Source organism: Lagopus muta, chromosome 2 (assembly GCF_023343835.1).
Source record: "Lagopus muta isolate bLagMut1 chromosome 2, bLagMut1 primary, whole genome shotgun sequence".
NCBI classification, from domain to species: domain Eukaryota; kingdom Metazoa; phylum Chordata; class Aves; order Galliformes; family Phasianidae; genus Lagopus; species Lagopus muta.
Genome location: NC_064434.1, coordinates 23,889,200 through 23,903,208, shown reverse-complemented (window position 1 = coordinate 23,903,208; position 14,009 = coordinate 23,889,200). Strand labels below are relative to the sequence as shown.

Sequence of the window (14,009 nt, the reverse complement as noted above, 5' to 3'; positions counted from 1 at the left end):
GATTGTACATGTAAGAGGTTACTAATTCATATGGGTGAAAGGAGGCTAAGTCCAGTGATTAAGTCCACAGGTTGGTTGGAGAGATTAGGGAGAAAAATCACCCCAAGCCTTTCCCAAATATGCAGAGTACTTGCCTGCAGAGAACTGGTCAGGGCTGAATGTTTGTGGAGTATTTTAAGCATCAGTGTGTTCTTAACTCTACATATCTCACTTTTCCACAGTTCCATGAAGCCTGGCACAAACTTATGGAATGGCTAGAAGAATCAGAGAAGTCTTTGGACTCAGATCTTGAAATTGCAAATGACCCTGACAAAATAAAGATGCAGCTTGCACAGCATAAGGTGAGTTGTGACTGCTGAAATGCAAGATGCCCAGTTAAATGTAAGTCTGTCAGCCTTGTACTGCATACAATTAGCAAAGAAGGTGGACTTCTGGACTCACTGCAATGAAAGTGTTATTAGCATAAAACTAAATGCCATGTTACAGGTGAGGACTCAAAAAAAATGCTTTTCAAAGAACCTGATCTGTGGTGGAATGATTAATTTTGAATAGGAAAGCCATAATTATACAGCACTATGAAAACTTTTTTTTTTTTTTTTTTTTAAAAAAAAGGAAAACAAGAAAAAAAAGTAATACTTTATCAGAGAAGGAATCTTTCTTTTCTGTCCTTACAACACACATTTGCCACCCAGTTACTTCTTTGGGATTTTCCTTGTAATACTAGAGGATTATCTCAAGGATGAAAAATAATTGGCATTCTCACAGGCAGTTGCTTTTTAAGCATTATTAGTGGAAGTCTCCAGAAAGTACAGTTGACACTGTTAGTAGAAAAGGTGCTTTCTCTGCATAGGATTCAAAATTCCAGGCGCACTTTTCCACAAACCCAGCTACTACAGGCGAAAACGTAGCAATCTCCTCTGTTAATGTGGCTTTTCAAACAAATAAAGTTGATGCGAAGTTGAAGGGAGCTCTACAGTTACGTCAGTCAGAACAAAATGAAGGACAGAGGAAGTCTACTTCATTTTTACTTTTGTAAAGCCTTGAATGATGTATTAGTGAGAATAGTGTGGGTGACTGGTTGAATCTTCAGAGACAGGCTGTACCAATGATTTATCTTGAAGCAGATTTATCAGAGACAAAATGTTGAAAGATCTTTTTTTTTATTCTCAATTCTGGCATACATTTACTTCTACTTTTCATACTGACTTTAGTCTTCTACTTTTTACAGTATTATTTTATTTACAGAGTATACCCAAAGTTTTGCGTCTCATCTCTCTCCCTCTGTAGTTTCTCATGATTGTTTTTTTACCTCTGGCAAGTTTTTGCCCTGCATGAGTGGTTAATGCATCAGTCTGCTTCATATTTTTATAATTTTCATTTTTATTATGATTTAAGTATTGTTTAGGTATTGTTTATCCAGCAGGATAATGTTCTGCTTCAGTGTAAAAGAGTTGGCTGTTGGCCAAGCAAAAATAGTTTTACCTGTGTTTGGTGTTAAAGCTTTTAGATAAAACGTGCATTAACATTCTGTTGTGCTAAATCTGCAGTTGTAGTTTGATCTGGGATCACTGCTGCCAGAACTTGAAGTAAATTCTGAGCATTTAGAAAAAGGTCTTTTGTTTAAGTTCATCTTTATTCTATTCTCTGACTTTATCAATATTTTAATCCCTCTGTTTCTTTCTTTTTTTTTTTTAATAAAACGTTCGAACTTCTTGTGAGTACAGTCAAAACATTCTAACTTTTCTTTGAGGTCCTGGGGTTTGACATTCTGCCCTTCTGTTATCCTCTCTTCAGAGGTTTTAAACTTCATATCCTACTTGTCCTTTATGTGTACAGCAGCACATTTTAGGAGCCCTGACTTCCTCATGCAGATTGGCATATTCATCAGTTCCCTCAGTGACAGATTTTCTACGTCTCCTTTATGCATTAAATACCTGCAGAACATAGCTTCTTAAGTTCTTGAATCCTTTAATAAGGAGCAGGCAAGAATGTGGCGTGGGGACATTAGGACTGAAGCTGGTATTTTGGTGAAAAAGATAAATAAAGATAAATAAAAAATGCGTGAGAGAGGGAGACCCGTGAACTTTGTGACTTCAGACTTCAAACAACCGCCTTCCCCCATTGCCAAGAAATCAACTCGATTGTTTTCTAATGAGCTGTCAAACCTCCCAGCACTGCAATGTCCTTCCTTGTATTTTGAGTCTTTTCCTTCCACTCCCACATATACCCGTTTTGTCAGTCTTTGTCTTTTCTGTCCAACCTTGAAGGTTTCCTTGCTCCATTTAGTTAGTGATTTTACTATCTGAACTGAATGTGTGCTGTGTGTGTGCTGTAAGCAATGATTTGGACTTGCTCATTGCCAGTTGTTACTGCCAAAAAAAGAAAAAAAAGGCCCTGAAAGAGAAAAGCCAAGAAAATGTTTTCTGTCTCACTTACATCCAGTGCATTGCCAGGGACTTTTGGAGAGTTATTCATGGTCTGTTTATCAGCAATTTTCTTCTCATTTTTAGAAGTCAGGAGTGGAAAAACCCTTAGTAGGTCACCCATTCCATTTCTGTGCTAATGCTGGATGTTTCTTAGAATGCATTTATGTGAACCTAAGTAATTTTATCTGTGTGCTCCTGTCTTCATTAGAAGGAAGGTAAATAATTAGTTACTGAGATTTCATTCATGTTACCTGTCTGATCTTGGCAGCTGAAATGCCTTAAACCAAAATTTACTCTCAGTTATGCCTCTGCGATATCAAATGAAAGTAGATTTAGTATAGTGTGTGCAATCTCTCAAAGAATGAATTGACTGCAACCCTTTGTTCACTTTCAAATTTATTTTTTTTTAATGTATGATCCTCCTCTGACAGCAATTTCTTTGTGCACATCAGGAAATGTCCATATAGCTTTCAGTAGTTAATAAATGTCATCAAATAAACAGGAGCAGTGACCTATGTGTTATTTGTGTTGATGGAACTTTCTGGTTATTTTCATTTTGAAAAGGGTTTTTATTTTTACTGTAGTTCAAGGTTGATAGTGGCATTTGTATTCTTACTTAAAACGTGATTCCTTGTTTTATTTGAGGAAAATGAAAGAACAATAGGGGGGAGACACTCATTGCAAAACAGATGCTATTTTTTTTTTTGCTGACCAATTTCAGATCTCCAGTTCCCTCTGATTCCTAAAATAACCAGAAAACCAGGACAGTGCAGTGCAAAATATCAGGAACCTTGAGTCACTTTTGGTGAAGCAGGCAGTTTCTGTGGCACAACCCAGTGCCTACTTCTTTTTATTTCACGCATGCTTCCACTCCACCTGGCTTTGATTGCCATCTAAAAAATGTTAATGACTCTGTGAACACATGGGAAAGTTGGTGAAAGAGTCATAAGCTACCAGGGCCCAGCCTGGTGCACAGCAGCTGGGAGCAGCTTGCAAGCTGGAGCTGAGTGGTCGTGCTTGTGCTGGTAGGACCGTGTAGAATCTTTGCAGTTTTTATGTGCCCTGAGGAATTATGAATTTTAACTGATAATTATTTCCACGACAGATTTTATTATATTAAACATTGCTCTGAGAGACAAATGAAACTTCCATTTCAGAAAACAATGAGCAAAAACTGTTTTTTGACAGGTATTCTCTGGTATTTTTTTCTGACAGAATACTCAATTCTGGATATACAAGACTGTTTTAAATTATTATTTGTTTTATTTTATTTAACTGTTTTTCTACTAGCAGTTCATGGAGATATGAAATAAAACACTTTAAGCATTACTGTCATTCAAAAGCTGCTGTGCAGGACTGATTGAATCCTTTATCATTGTTCATTTATTTAATTATTTACCCTGTAATTCTGTTTACATCTCTGCTATTTCAAAATGAGCTCTGTTTCTGTGTGTTCTTCTGTTCTATGCAAAGCTTCCAAAAGCTCCTTGCCAAAGGAGTTGTCACTGTGGGCAGGCAAATGCAGCTGCTTTGTCACCTTTATCTTTCCAAAGTCCCTGGGTTGCAGTTACGTTTTTGCTATTGTTACTTTTGCCTGTGTTTATTGAAATGTCATCTGGCTGCTTCTCATACCTAAATCTGTATGCTTTTGGCACACAATTCTTGCCTCCTGTAGCAGGTTTTAGTCTTAAGAGGGGTTAAATTCTTATGGATGGAAATCTCTCATTTTGACCACAGTGAGCTAAAAAAAGAATGATCTTTGTAGCCTCTGGGGTGCTCTACACTAGTTGGAAATCTTAAAATGTAGTGTAAACAGTGTTTGGTTTAGTGGCTCCCAAACTAGTAGTCCTTTCACATTTTTCTGTTTCTTGGGCAGCCTCTGGCTGAAATGTGGGATATAGGAGCTAAGGCAGGATGGGAATCATCACTCACTGAAGAAGGAATTTCCCAAATCATTCCTGTAGGTGTAGAACTGCTTCTGTTCCCAGAGAGGGATAAAAGGCACAGCTTCTGTTAGTGTCAAGTTCCATGTGATTTTATCTATGCTAACAAACTAAAAAAAAATTACAGTATGCTTAGAATCTTCTTGCCACAATATTTACTATTTACATTGCAAATAGTTTGACAAAGATTAGTTCACTGTGATCTATAAGCATTTGATGCTATGTATGTATTTTTCTTCTACGTTCACAGGAATTCCAGAAATCTCTTGGTGCCAAACATTCTGTATATGACACCACAAACAGGACTGGACGCTCCTTGAAAGAGAAAACCACCTTGGCTGATGACAATTTGAAGCTTGATGACATGCTGAGTGAACTAAGGGATAAATGGGACACAATTTGTGGAAAATCAGTAGAAAGGTAAAAAAAACAAACAAAAAGAAAACCAAAAAAACCCAATCCAATTATTCAACAGCTGAGAAGAAGGCTTATGAGAGTTCTTCTGTTTTGGCTTCTGTTGTGCAGAAGTAAAACCAGAGTGGCTTGTTTTGCCATTTAAGACCGGGTGGGAGGGGCAGATGAGCAGCCCTCATTTATTTGGAGAAAGTGCTTTGTGCTGGTCAATGCAAATGGACTGGGTTGCTCAATTAACTTCATTGGTAAATTCCTACTTGAGTGGAATCTCCAATGTCTCTTCCAGGAGTCTATGTCTGAGAATAGCTTAGGGAAGCAAGAAGAAGGTCACCTACTTCAGAGATGGCAAAACATGTACTCCTTGACTGTTCAGAGCTCAGAAAAGAATTGTGTTCATCCCACTGTGTATTTCAGCATCCCCTCTTCCCCATCCCTTCCTCCCCCCATTTAAAAAGGAGAACACTGATTTAAAGCTCTTGGTGGTTACTATTTAATGCTGAAAATGTTTTCTTAAAGTGTATTTTCTCAAAAGGAATGATTGTTAACTAAATTTATTCTTCTTCTTGTGTTCATTTCACTTCCCCAGACAAAATAAACTGGAGGAAGCCCTGTTATTTTCAGGACAATTTACTGATGCTCTACAAGCTCTCATTGATTGGTTGTACAAAATTGAACCTCAGCTAGCAGAAGATCAGCCAGTGCATGGTGACATTGATTTAGTGATGAACTTGATTGACAATCACAAGGTAATTTCAAAAACTTTCATCTTTTTTAATTGCTAGACTGCTCCTAAGTGTAGCATTTTAGTTCTATCTCATTATTTGGCTATTCTGTAATATTAGAAGCATGGAATATTTTTGTAACATCTACATGTTGTTGACAATGGAAAATGCTATAAAACAGACTTGGAAAAAAAAAAACTGCTAATAACTAATTGGCACCAATTAGCTGCCAGATATTCAATTTAATGCTGCTATCTTGTGTATTTATGAGTATCGTGTCAAGCATCACAGATTAGCATTTATGAATATGTGCGTATGGGAAGAGGTGTCAAAAATGATTTTACTGTAAAACTTTAGCGGAGGTAAAGACAGGATTTTATTCAGTACATCTGCTAACCAAATGTCCAGTGCAGTTGCTGTGACTACAGCAGCCTTTATGAAAAGAAAAGCATTGAATATTTCAACCCTGCAGAGCTGCTGTAAATTTGTGGAGAAGAGCAGTTGCAATGCTTAAGTCATGGTGCAGAGTTACAGAGCTAGACTAAGGCCCAGGAACCCTACATGTGCTGCATTATTTTTTCAATCAAGTGTTCTTGGAGATGGGAGCAAGTAGGGGATCTAGGGCCATGCCTCTGAACTGCAGTTCCTGTCAGTATGTCAGAGGGGACAGCTGATGAAGTTACTGGGATTGTGAAGTCTACACACATCAGAGTTGCTCTTCTACAAGTATCCAGTGACTGCTTGGTGAGAAGAAGACTTTGTCCTCTTGAAGAAAAAAGTATTTGGAAACAGAAGTTATCTATAAAAATTAGCCCAAAATGTGCTCAAATTGCTTCTGAAGTCCCGTCGTGTATCACGACTATGTCATAATCAGCTGCATGATATGCTGCAGTTACCATATTTTAAGAGGTTTTTCTTCACATAAGTGGAGCTCATTCTTCCCGTGAATGTGAAAGTATTCTCATAAATATATGAATATGTAATGAGATCTACAGCCAGATCCTCAGCTTTTAGTTTTAGGTTTATGGTTTTAAACCTTCTCCTTGATTGTTAATGTTTTATCTGTCTGATCTTCTTGTGCTGTGGCAACCAAGCACATTAAAGCCAGTGTGGTAAGTTCGCTGCATTTCCCATGCATTGCATCAGGACGGGGGGTGTTCTCAGGATCTGCCTGACATTTTCCTATTATATTCCAGTCTTATTAGGATAGAGTGGAGTGTAAATATCTTCATATGAAATCTAATGAGCAGAACTTGTGTGTCTTGCATCATATTCAGTTATCCTGTATTGAACTAAATTCATATTTGTATTTCTTTTTATAACCAGTTGTTTTTCAGTTATTGTTTGTATTATTATGCCTTAATGAATTAAACATTTCAAACATATTTGGTGGTACCTAGGTTTTCCAGAAGGAGCTGGGAAAAAGAACAAGCAGTGTTCAGGCTCTGAAGCGCTCTGCCAGAGAGCTTATAGAGGGCAGTCGTGATGACTCGTCCTGGGTCAAAGTACAGATGCAGGAGCTGAGCACTCGCTGGGAGACAGTTTGTGCCCTGTCAGTATCCAAGCAAACACGACTTGAGCAGGCTCTCCGACAGGTAAAAGACTGATACTGATGCTACATGTCCTATGTGAGAAGTAGAGGACATACCATATAGTCTAGTTGACAGAAATTAAATTTTATTTTCACTTCATCTCACTAAATTTCATTTAATTTTGTTTGAAAATATTAGTTTTCTTGTTCATGCAGTTTACCTTTTCTTTGTCCCTTTACAACAATATATAAATGGTACCTCTTAGCATTTTTACTATACTACAAATACTAATCAAATGTTTCAAAAACATTACCATCTAAGGGAATCACTGAAGTTACAGATGAGCATGAAGAGTGGTTAGGAACTCCACTCACTCCCGTTTCAGGAAGCTGAAGATTGTAATCATATTTACACTCTTTGTGCCTTATTAAAAAGAAGTACATTTGTGTACTAGAACCATTTTTACATTGACACAATTACAGAAAGAAATTGAGTTGTGATGAGTACACTCAGGAACTACAAGAGACTATGTCAGTATTGGCTAGTACCAGTCCTGAATTAATAGGTCCATCTGTATTGATTGTAAAACTGAAATACAGTGAACAGCTCTGTGAAGGCATACTATTTCAGGCTGATGCTTGATTGGAGCTCTAGCAATAGCAGTATATCCACTGCCTATAAAATTTCTGCCCTGCTATTCCCAGGGTGCTGTGTTCATCCAGCTCTTCAGTCTCTCAGCAGGAAAAATTCTGAGTTACTTCAACACTAAATGTGTCTGAATATGACTGTGCCTAAAGGTGGAACTTTCTTTTTTTTAACAATCATGGAAAGGTCAGTCACCAATGGGCTCTCAGTTGATTTTGCTTAACCAGTGATGGAGGCAATGCAGAAAATACAGTTCTCATTTCTCCAGCTGGTCCACAAGAGCACCGCCTGTGTAATTTGTCAGCATAAAGGCATGACATTCTCAACTAAGATGCAAATACGCTATAAATCAGATGGCTAAAAGCATGACTGGGCTTTTAGGCTTCCTATAAGTTTTTGGGAAGCATGAGATATTTTTACGGTTATGAAAATGTAATACTGTATATCATTGACTTTTTAATGGAAAGTTAATGTGCTAGTACTGCTGCGTGATTAATGGCTCCAAATCTGGGCTCAGTCTGCTTGTGTAAGCTGCAGTCTGTCTGTCAGGTCCCTTCATCCGTGCCCATGACTTTTTGTATTGTAACAGGCAGAGGAATTCCACTCTGTTGTTCATGTCCTTTTGGAGTGGCTGGCAGAGGCAGAGCAGGCTCTTCGTTTCCACGGTGTCCTTCCAGATGATGAAGAGGCCTTGCGTACACTGATAGACCAGCACAGGGTAAGCAAGAAAGTGAAGAGGGTCCTCTTTGTTCTAAGACATCTGTTACAAGGAAAAATAGAGGAAAGGAGGCAAGGTCTATCTCATGTAATCATATTCTGTGTGGAGCCAGGAGTTGGACTTGAGGATCGTTATCATCCCTTCCAACTTGGGTTATTCTATGATTCTGTTTAGCATCCAGGATTTGTTTTTGCGACCGTTTCTATGTCGAAGTTAGACCTTTAATGAATTTGACAATTTTGTAACCATACTTATGCTGAGTTGTTGTTTGAGTCATTTTGGCTTACTAAGAAAACAATGGGCAAGTAGAAAGTTGCTGTAAACATTTAGAAACAGATTAATATATGCTGGAAAAATATCTGACAGTTATCACACAGGCAGTTAAAATAACAAAAGTGTGTCGTCTTAGCATCACTGAGCTAACCACCATATACTTTCGAGGTCATTTGTAAATGTCAGTGGAATGATATCATGCATTAACTTTCTGTCATGGTGGAACAGCACGCCTCATGTTTCATGCACATTAGGTACTGAAATGCTGCAGTGCCTTAGGTATTGCAAATACAAGATTACAAACTGATTTTGCAGTAGTGAAATGGAGCAATAGCTAGGTCAAGAGTCTAATTAAAAATCTTGAAGCTCCTATTTTCCCTCTACAACAAGGAGTCTACATACAAGCACGTCTAGGCCCGTGCAAAACTCCGTATAAGTGCAGTGACAGTAATATAAAGAATGTAATGTAAAAATAAAATTGCCAATGTTGTTATGGTATTCTTCACCCTGAAGAAAGTTGCAACAAAAATTTACAGTTAAAAAAGGAAAATCATCTTGATTAAATTGAATTTGGGAATAGTAGCACGCAGAATACTCACTAGAACAACACAACCTTGGTGTTAGATGTTTAAATTTGCTAAATCATGCTTAAAATTGTTGGATAGAGTTTAGAACATATTCTACCGCCACCATTTTCATTTTAAAGGCCAAATAGTAGAAATACACACAGATCTATATCGTGAGATCAAAAGCTGGGCAATGGAAACGAGCATTGTCATTGCTTGTTTTCCTCCTGGCTCTTGTTTCTTTCACGATAATCTGTCACTGCAGCTCACCTTGGCCACTGCAGCCCACCTCAACCTTTCCAAAATCATTTTGAGCTGTAATACTACAGGAACTGGCAGGGTCTTATGAGGGGACTGGTGTCATGATTGAGACTTAAACCCTGTCATTAAACTATAGTTAAAAATAATTAGTAATTAATCTCAGTGTGTACACAGCCTACCTATTCCAGGCATTTAGAACAAGGTACAATAGACTTTTTTTTGTACTTCTGTTTCATAATATGTTCATATTTAATTTGTAGAGGCACAGGATAATGTAATTATGATTTGTAGAACCTGTTTTTACAATATTCTGTTGACACTGAACTGTCTAAGATCTTACTTGGATGATCTTTAATTTTTGTAATCTAGGATAACCCTTAGTGGAGGGAGGGAAGAAGAGTTAAATTTTCAGAGGCATGGTTCAGTTTTGTAGCTCAATTAGGGATTGTAAAGTATTTAAAAAAAAAAAAAAAACAACCAAAAAAACCACATATATATATAACAAATAGAAAAAGTTTAGGTTTCTGGCTTTCCACTCTCAGTTCAGTTCCAATCTTGCCACCCTTCCTTCTGCCAGACTCCCGAGAAACATCAGTGGCTATGAACTTAGATGCTCAAAGCTGTAAACATCCTTTTGGTTTTAGAAGACTTTTCCCACATGGCAGAACCTCCGAAAACAGCTGCTTAATTAGCAGTCTCTGTTTCTGTTCTCTCTGAGTCTCCCCCTCTGCTGCTGAAGCTTTATGTTTGTGCTGGTTTAGTGTAGCTGCTCCTGAAACCCTCTGTCATCTTGTCTGAGCATGTAATTATAGTTGGACATCTCCAGCCTCTGTTAGGAGCCTGATAATTTATTATGAAGAATTACTGTAACTGACAGGCAAACGAAGTCTTCTGAAATGTTGCCAGTAATGAATCCAACCATTGCATGGCTGATCTACAACACTGCTAAAATGGCATTATTTTCTTTCCTTTTGAATAAGGGGATGTGAATTTCCAGAACTTACAGCATGGTGGGCTATATGGAAGCCACATGCTAGGCTAAAGATTTTAAAGCTTCATTTACTACTTTATGTGGAGGAGTTTTGCGAAAGATTCTTAACTATTTTCAGACAAACAAAACTTGCTTCCCTTCCCTCCCCCCCCCCCTTTTTTTTTTTCCCTCTGGCCAGTTGAATCTGTTTAGACTTTGATTGATCCGGAGGCTTGTGACATTCTAGGTCATGCAGAAATTATTCAGATTTCTCTTTCAACTTTTGCCAACATCTAGTTGAAATTGTTATCTCTGATTTAGGAGTTCATGAAGAAACTGGAAGAGAAAAAAGGAGAACTGAATAAAGCAACAGGTATGGGAGAAGCTATCCTGGCTATCTGCCATCCAGACTCCATCACCACCATTAAGCATTGGATAACAATTATCAGAGCAAGGTTTGAAGAGGTCAGTATATCTCAAGCCATCTTCTTTGCAACACTTCATCTTTGATTGGAACACAGATAACAACTAACATGGTAGTTGTACTGAAAGGAAATATTCCAGCTGTTAAGAACTAAACATTTAAAATATCCACAGTGATGAATGTGAATACCATGCTTCCCTAGGCTTTATTTTAAAACTTACAGGACTTTGAGAACTAAAGCAGATGGTCAGGCTTCTTTGTTTGTGTGTATTAAAGGAAATAGTGCCTGACATCTCCCATGTTAGGAAAGCTAATAGTTTCCAAGGAGAGAAATGTAAAACGTGGGAAAAACTGCAAGGCAAACTTGAAGCATTTTCTAATTGCATTACAAAAGATTTAAGTGCAACATGTAATTAATCGAGGGTGTTTCTAAATTAGTGAAGTGACTATAACTGAGTTTCAATTGCTGAAGTATTTTTTGTGTGTATATGAAGTTTAAAAGAAAAACAAATACTAGTGTTAGCAAATTATGGCTTCAGGAGTGTCCAGGAAAAAGACAGACCCCAAATCCTGTATGATTTACCAGCTTAGATGTATGGTCTGATCAGGTTCTTAGTCTGTTGCTCAACTGTGCTGTTTTCTGCATTTAATAGTATGTAATCCTGAGTGTCTGTGAAAAAATGTGGTTGAACTGGAAGTTCCACTTAGTGCCCAGCACAGTTAGTCCTTGGCCTCTACATCTTGCACTTTTGATATTCAGTATAAATAGGGCTGGGCAGAAGCTGTTTGCAGTTAGCAGGACAATTCTAAATACATCTTGAAGAATTTCACATTTGCATATATTGATGTGTTGCTTCTTTTATTAAGGTATTAGCTTGGGCCAAACAACATCAACAGAGACTGGCCGGAGCTCTGGCTGGACTTATTGCTAACCAGGAATTGCTGGAAGCCTTGCTATCCTGGTTGCAGTGGGCAGAGACTACACTTACTGAAAAAGATAAAGAGGTTATCCCCCAGGAGATTGAGGAGGTTAAAGCACTTATAGCTGAACATCAGGTAAGGCATGCTAAGTGTCATGTATGTCCTACATGTTCAAACAGACGCCCACATCTCAGCTAAGCTTTGTAATCAAGTGTCAGTCCTTTAGCTATTTTCTCTTAATCACTGAATCATTTTTCAGATGGTTAATTGAGCCTTTACTGTGTATACAGTATGCCTTCAGTTCATTCAACATAGTTATGAAAAAAAAAATTAATAAAAAATTTAGTCCTATACTGTTCCAGAAGCAAAGTCCTCCTAGAAAAAGGGGTGATAATAACCACATAAAATAGGTGATAGTATTAGTGTTGCTGTCTGGCTTTATTGATGGATATCTAAAAAAATGTTTGTGAAGAACAAGAGGGAGCTACAGGTGTGGTGAATGCTCGTAAGCTTATCTCAGCTCACACACCAGCACTGTGTCATTTCTGAGATGTTCTCTGCACAGTAAAGAACACCTGAGTCAAAAGTCTGATGGTACACCTCCTCACCATACACACCTAAGGCGTAAAGGAGTTTCATAAACTGTTTTCAGATTTAGGCTTCCTTTCAGAGCTGGGCCATTGTGGTCCTAAAAGCTTTTACTTCTGTTTTGTGGGGGTTTATTTGTTTTTTTTTTTTTGTTTACATACAGAAGCCTCTATTTTATCTCTGTCTGTTTTGTGAGATTGGCATTATTACCGTCTTTCTGTGTTGGTCTTGTAACTTTGGCATGTTTTGCTATTGTATGAGTCTTACATTCTTAGCATCACTTCTGTGTATTGTTAATTAAAACCACCTCTACCTGATTGCAGACATTCATGGAGGAAATGACCAGAAAACAACCTGATGTGGATAAAGTAACAAAGACCTATAAAAGGAAGGCACTTGAACCCACTCCTGTACAATCTCATATTCCTGTCCTTGATAAAGGGAGAGCAGGAAGTAAGTAATGAACTGTTTTGGGTAGGTCATACACACCATTGGTCTGGCTATGAAGAAAACGGATTACTAATAACCTAGTAAGTTTGATTAACAGCAGAACAGTTCAGTAAGTAGGGTGAAATTCTCTCTTGAGTGATCTGTCTAAATCTCCTGTATTTTTCATTGTGAAGTAACTTCCTGTAACAGACATCTGTTCTTAAATTTTGACCCGCATTTCTTGAATATTTACTTTTATAGTTTACAGACTTTCCTGTGCTCCTAAGCCGCCAAGAGGGTGCTCACAGTGTTTCTGCCAACCTGTAATTATTTGAAAGTGCAAACAACTTCTTTTAAATAAAGATGTTGAGACAAAATGTTGCTCTTTAGGTCCAAAAAACTCTATGGATCCAGGTAGAAATCTTATGATAAGCAAAGTTGAATGGAAAGTGAATCTTAAGTGAGGAAACCGTGTATTGTATTTTAGATATATTTACCCAGTGTATGGGTGCTGTATGGAACCTGCTTAAAAAATCAGATTGATTACTTCTTAATTCTCTATCAGAGACTTGCAAAGATTTGATGTAATCTGTGAAGTTTCACTAGTGCAGCCACTACTGGCTGCTTTGGGCTAGAGAAGAGTTGAGTACTTAAACCACCATGTGGTCCTTCCCCAGCAATGCTAAAAAATAAAAAATAAAAAAAAATTAAAATCTCATTAGTTGAAATCATATCAGGATTTGAGGTCATTATTTGTTACGAGTGGTTTTAGGAAGGTTAAGTACCCTTTGTGTGTATGTTTGTTTTGTTTGAACTGGGTAAGATTTACGCATTTTATTGTGTTTTAACAGGAAAGCGTTCCCCCACACCAGGCTTATATCCATCAGCAGCCCAGGCACAAATTGAAACCAAGAATCCACGGGTCAACCTTTTAGTCAGCAAATGGCAGCAAGTCTGGCTTCTGGCCTTGGAAAGAAGAAGAAAACTCAATGATGCCTTGGACAGACTTGAAGAGGTCAGCAACGGGCTGCACAGAATACATATACTCTTTGCATGATTTTCTTTAACCAAGGTTAAATTGGCTATGCTCTAAACATTCCGTGTTTGTCGTATGATACAGCTAACTGAAAACATCGCCATGTGCTTTGAAAGTAGTCATTTTCATTTTAAATGTGAG

General features: G+C 37.8%; 1 protein-coding gene across 38 annotated transcripts in view; it reads left to right on the top strand.

Moving 5' to 3' along the window:
- Window positions 1-14,009, top strand: part of DST (dystonin) — a 293,719-nt gene that overhangs the window by 264,692 nt on the left and 15,018 nt on the right. For all 38 annotated transcript variants that reach the window (XM_048936442.1, XM_048936449.1, XM_048936436.1 and 35 more), the window contains 9 exons: window positions 222-341; window positions 4,620-4,789; window positions 5,370-5,529; window positions 6,906-7,100; window positions 8,272-8,400; window positions 10,792-10,935; window positions 11,762-11,950; window positions 12,727-12,856; window positions 13,684-13,847. In XM_048936442.1, coding sequence (XP_048792399.1) covers window positions 222-341; window positions 4,620-4,789; window positions 5,370-5,529; window positions 6,906-7,100; window positions 8,272-8,400; window positions 10,792-10,935; window positions 11,762-11,950; window positions 12,727-12,856; window positions 13,684-13,847 — 1,401 coding nt within the window. The remainder of the gene's footprint in view (window positions 1-221; window positions 342-4,619; window positions 4,790-5,369; window positions 5,530-6,905; window positions 7,101-8,271; window positions 8,401-10,791; window positions 10,936-11,761; window positions 11,951-12,726; window positions 12,857-13,683; window positions 13,848-14,009) is intronic.